At 39.2% G+C, this 5,468-nt stretch overlaps 1 protein-coding gene across 1 annotated transcript; it reads left to right on the top strand.

Annotated features, from left to right (window-relative positions):
* Positions 1-4,970: 4,970 nt before the first annotated feature.
* Positions 4,971-5,468, top strand: GREM1 (gremlin 1, DAN family BMP antagonist; the record flags this gene model as incomplete). Its single annotated transcript, XM_009075205.1, has 1 exon — positions 4,971-5,468. A coding segment is annotated over exon 1 (498 nt), but the record flags the coding sequence as incomplete, so codon positions are not given.

The following is a 5,468-nucleotide window of genomic DNA, read 5'->3' as shown; positions in this document are numbered from 1 at the left end:
TGACCTGGGGGCTCTGCGCTCCTGCCCCGCTCCTCGCTGCGCCCAGCAAACCCGGGCGTAACCTGCCCGCGAGCGCTGGGGCTGTGTGTGAGGGATAAAGGGCACCGGTGCCCGGAGCGCTCTGCTCCTCTAGCATTTAGTGCCAAGCTGTGCTAAAGCATTTCATTTTTCTTTCGGTAATACCACCGAAAAATGCGTAGCTTCTGTCGTTTTCAGCACGCGTGGCTGTGCACAGGAGCAAAACTATTCCGGTTGTTTCAGGGCTCTGTAAGTAAATCTGTCTGAAGGGAGTTTCGTGCTACCAAGTTGAGCTGTCAGGCTGCGTGGGCATCTTCAGGCAAGGCTAATTTGGGTTTGGTACCAGCCATGCCCACTATGAAGCTTCAGCTTCCCTGGAATCTCATAGAATGTCCTACAGAAAAATGCTTTCTTAATGGGGGAACTCCCAAAGTTTCAAGAGGTTTTTGTAGGGTTATTTTTGGTTGGTTTTGGCTTTTTGTTTGTTTTTGTTGTTTTTGTTGTTTTGAGTCTTTTTTTTAATTGCTGCCTACACTCATTTTACATGTCTCAAAACACCCCATTTCTATGACCCTTAAGAGGAAATTACCCAAAGTGTTAATGTATCCAAATTCTACCCAACAGAGATGTTAGGTTTGCTGTCTTGATCTCAGAAGGAAAAAAAAGTTCTCTGGGAGCTGCCAGTGCCTTTTTGTATATTTGAAAGTACAGATATATGAACTATGACATTACATAAGGCTATTTCTGTAATTCATATATCATAAGTGAGGCAGAAAATTATTCTGATCCTTTGGGTCATAAACCACTTCAATTTTCTCAGTGGTCAAAGGGATTGTGTATTGCCTCTTTCTTTGGCTCATATTTGAAGCCCACCAAATACAATTGTTTCAGGTTGTCATTATATTTCTTGTTTTCTGTGAAACACAGGAGTCCATGGCTCATCATAATATTTTCCTAGTAAATATAGTTCACAAATGAAATTTTGGGCCTGCTGAGGTCTGTGAGAATTTTGTTGTATATTTCAACAGAACCAGGTTTTCATCCAGTTCTTTTAAACGAGTTGCTTTGTGCTAAAAATTTCAGTAATAACTTCCTGATTCTGACTGGGAACTCATAGAAAAATTCTGTCTATGAACTGACATGTGGAGATCCTTAATTTATAGCAGCAAATGTGTAAATGAAAAAATTACAGCTTAATTGTATGAACTAATAAACCTGAAAACATTTACACTTCTCTATCAATGGTTATTAGTATTAATCCACAAAATTCTTAATCTGTTTTAGATGATGAGATCCCAGGCTCTTAACTAAGCCATCTATGAGGTGATATGAATGTTAGTGTCCAATTCTGCTCCTGTTTGAAGTCAGCAATAAAACTTCTTTTGGCTTTAAGACTAAGAGCTTACAGGTGATGAAAAGTGGAACTCAGAAGTGAAATATGGAAAGAATATTTTTTTATTATTGCGTTACTTTTGAAAAATAAATATTAATTATCATATCTCTCTGGATCTGAGCAAAATAAGTGGGAATTGACCATTTTGGTTATGGTCATCTGTTTGTTCAAAGGATTCTCAAATGAATTCTCAAAAGGATTTCTGTTTATGCCAGTGTAATAGGCATTATAGTATCAAGTCATGGAAATTTTGCTGAAATTTGTTATATAAGTTACTACAGCCTGACTCCTCACAGCTCTTACCCAAGCTCCAAAGCTATTACTTCTGCAGAATTATGACTGTGATGAGGAGAAAACCCATTTACTTCAGGAGAGATTTCTCTTCAGGAAAACTTTGGGTATGGTAACACTGATTTAGCTGCTTGTCCTCTTCTGTGTTCTATTTTTTTTTTCAGTAATAAAAACCCTGTTAAGGAAACATTTGCAAAGATGCATGAACCACTTTACTTCCTGATGTTAGCATAGGTGTCATCTTCCCTCATTGCCCTGAGACCAGAGGTGGTGCAGGGTGCCTGCACTGCTTTCTTCCTGAGGCATACCACCTTGTTTTCCTTTGTATTTTGCATTAAAAAAAGATCTTATTTTTAAAATAAATGTTTAATGAGTTACTATTAAAAAAGGGTCCTGCTTGAGCTGCTATGGGGATCTTGAAGTTCACACAGCCTCTTCCATGTTTAACCTGTATTTATGCCTAAATGATTGGCTTACTTTTACTTTTAAATCTATGTCTTGGAAGTGACCATAACAAATGCTTTTGCGGAGTGGCTGATTTTCATTTGAATCACAATTTCTTTTATGAGCATGTACTGTAGCTTTCACCTTTAAGGCTGGAAAGCAACTCAGTGAAAAATTACTTTTCCCTCCAGTTTAGGATTACTTGCATTTCCTTGGGGTTAAAGATGCATGACTCTGGGATACAGATCTTACAGTAACGAACATTGCCATCAAATTTTTCCCAAATTCCCATCCCAAAGTACACCTCATTTTCACATGACTAGACCTTACTGGGTTTATGGGGGAAAAAATGGTGAAGCAATGTGAAATTAAAAATAAAAGTAGTCCAGGAATATGCGTGTTGGTGGAACCTCAGCTAAGTTGTGGGACACTAAACAAACACCTGAAGTTTTCTGGCACTTCTTATAAACTTGCAATTTATTTTCAATTGCATGCATTTCCTTTTTTTTTTTTTTTTTTCTTTTAAGGCTCTGGCACCATGTTGTGTAAATAAAGTGCATGTTAAAATACTGTCTAAATACAGCATGGGTATACAGTCATCAGAGAAATAGGAAGAGTTTTGGAAGGAATCATTCTGGTCTCTTGAGGATATAAGCAGGGGTTTATAACTCTTTTAAATATATTTTTAAGACAAAATAAAAAAGAAATGTGTTTAAATAACATTCAGGTTGTAGTAGAAATGAGGAAAAAAAAGAAAATGTGAAATCCAGACTGATACTTGAAATTATGTTGCATTAATCTTTAACACGAATTACCATCTTTTTTTTTAAAAAAAATAAATCTATGTCAGAGCCTTAAGGTTATTAAAATTGCATGTTCCATACCATATTTTATTTAGATATGAAGAGCAGTTCTTCCCAGTAGTCTGTTAGAATCAGCAGTAGTATAATTCTTACATCTCTTGCTTGAAGCCTGAAGCTTCTGCCAAACACAGGGCATGCTGGTACATAAATGAATAAAATGAGTGCATATATTTATCATGTATTATGATCTCTAGGTGCTCTAAGAATCTGAAGACAAACACTTAAAATATTAGGTACACAAACAATGCCCTGAATATAATGGAACCCCCTTATGATACTTTTCCACTTCAGGAATTCCTTTCCCAATCCATTTGATGAGAAATGCAATTTGAACAGGGACAGGAAAGACCTAGTAACTGAGAAATTAGCAGGTATCTTTTAAAGCAAATGGTACTTACCCCGAGCCTCTGCTGAGTCTCTAGGTGGTCCTCACAGCATTGGCATTTGGCTGCTTTCCTGCCTAGTTGTGTGGTCTCAGGCAGAGCAGATAAAGCCATCCAGGACCCTTGGTTTCACCTGTTTCTTGGGTAGTGACAAGCAGGACTCTTCAGCTCAAACACCAGTTTGATCCATACTGATAAAACGAGTCAAATAAGGGGTATGACCACAGCACTTCAAGCAGGTAGGAGACGCTGACTTCCTCAGGTGTTTTTTTTTCCACAGTTCTTCCCCTTTTTAATGTCTCTGCCTAGCCACAGTTTTAGTGGTTTACAGTTTTTTTGCAAGGAGTTGTTAATTTCTGGTAGCTTCTTCCAAGCTCCCATGGGGAGGGTCCCTCAGAGACTTATTCCCTCATCTGTCTGTCTTGCTACTACCTTCCTGGCTTTCAGAACAACTCTGAGACCACGTTACCTCTGGAACAGGGAGGTGTGACAGCTGATGAGTTTCTTCTGGGCTGGTTGGTATCTTGAGCGTACTGAACAACCTAAAGAACGCAGAGCTTTGGGAAGCAGCCGAAATGGAAGAATAAGGGAGGCAAGAAAGGCTGTTCCTTTGCTCTTAATTAGGTTTGGAGTAGGCATGCAGTTTTGAAGGACCTGATCATCTCCACTTAACTGCACTTCCTGAAGTGGGTTTTTTTTGTGTGAACAAATGGTATGATATTTAATGTTACATACAAAACTCTGCTGTCTTCATATGTCCTTTCAATGTCATTCTGTGTATAATGAATAAAATTCAGAGATCTGAAAATAACACTGTGATTGCATATGTATTGCTTCTGTCAAGGATTCAGATTAATGTGTGAGAAGGTGTAGTTTGAAGTTATAGATGCAACTCTTAACCTATACCTGAATATTCTTGTATGTTAGTTGCCTGACTTGTAGTGCCTCTCTTAGCTTAAGCATCGTTATACTCAGATGCATTTGTCCCATTTAGAGGTGCAGTGTGACAGAGGTTGGGATGCTGTAATTCAGACAACAGGTGGATATAGTGTGTACATTATGTACTGGATGTATATTATGCGAGAAGCTGTACAAAAATTCCAAGTCTGCCTAAGGAACACATAGCTAGACTAGATCTCCTGAGTCAAAGACTTTGGTCCTCTGGTATTGTAGATAGCTGTACCATATAAATAAATTCTTGTGTAGTATAAAATTTGTTCTTCCACCATTGTAAGCCAGGAGCAATCTTCCTAATGTCAGTGAGCTATAAGAAGGGAATGAGAACTAGGGTAATGTACATGCAGAAAAGAGGTGGAAAAAGATAGAGGGTTCCCAGAATATAATTCTGTTTGGACTTACTTTAGCCTCTGACTTTCAATCCACCGTATTTGAAAGCTTGTATCACCTGGTAATTTGGAAACAACTCTCCAGCTAGAAAAGGCTGAATTCTTATCTTTTATAAGTGTGTATGTGTGCACACGTGTATTTTATGGAACTGAAAATTTACCTCATACCTGGCTTGTGTTGATATCTGAAATCCACAACTGTGCTTTATTTCCTCAACTTCCTCCATATAGGATGGTCCGTACACTGTGTGCTGTTGGTGCCTTGTTTCTTCTGATGGGATTTCTGCTAACAACAGCAGAAGGGAGGAAAAGGAATCGTGGCTCTCAAGGTGCTATCCCTCCTCCTGACAAAGATCAGCCCAATGATTCAGAGCAAATGCAGACGCAGCAGCAGTCCGGCTCTAGGCATCGAGAACGAGGAAAAGGCACCTCAATGCCTGCTGAAGAGGTGCTGGAGTCTAGTCAGGAGGCATTGCACATCACTGAGCGCAAATACTTAAAGAGGGATTGGTGTAAAACTCAACCCCTCAAACAAACTATCCATGAAGAAGGCTGCAACAGTCGTACCATTATCAACAGGTTCTGCTATGGCCAGTGCAATTCTTTCTACATCCCCAGGCATGTCCGTAAAGAAGAAGGCTCCTTCCAGTCTTGTTCCTTCTGCAAGCCCAAGAAATTCACTACCATGACTGTTACACTCAATTGCCCTGAGCTTCAGCCCCCGCGAAAG

This window comes from Acanthisitta chloris, unplaced genomic scaffold (genome assembly GCF_000695815.1).
Source record: "Acanthisitta chloris isolate BGI_N310 unplaced genomic scaffold, ASM69581v1 scaffold43545, whole genome shotgun sequence".
NCBI lineage: Eukaryota > Metazoa > Chordata > Aves > Passeriformes > Acanthisittidae > Acanthisitta > Acanthisitta chloris.
This window is presented reverse-complemented; position numbering and strand designations above follow the sequence as displayed.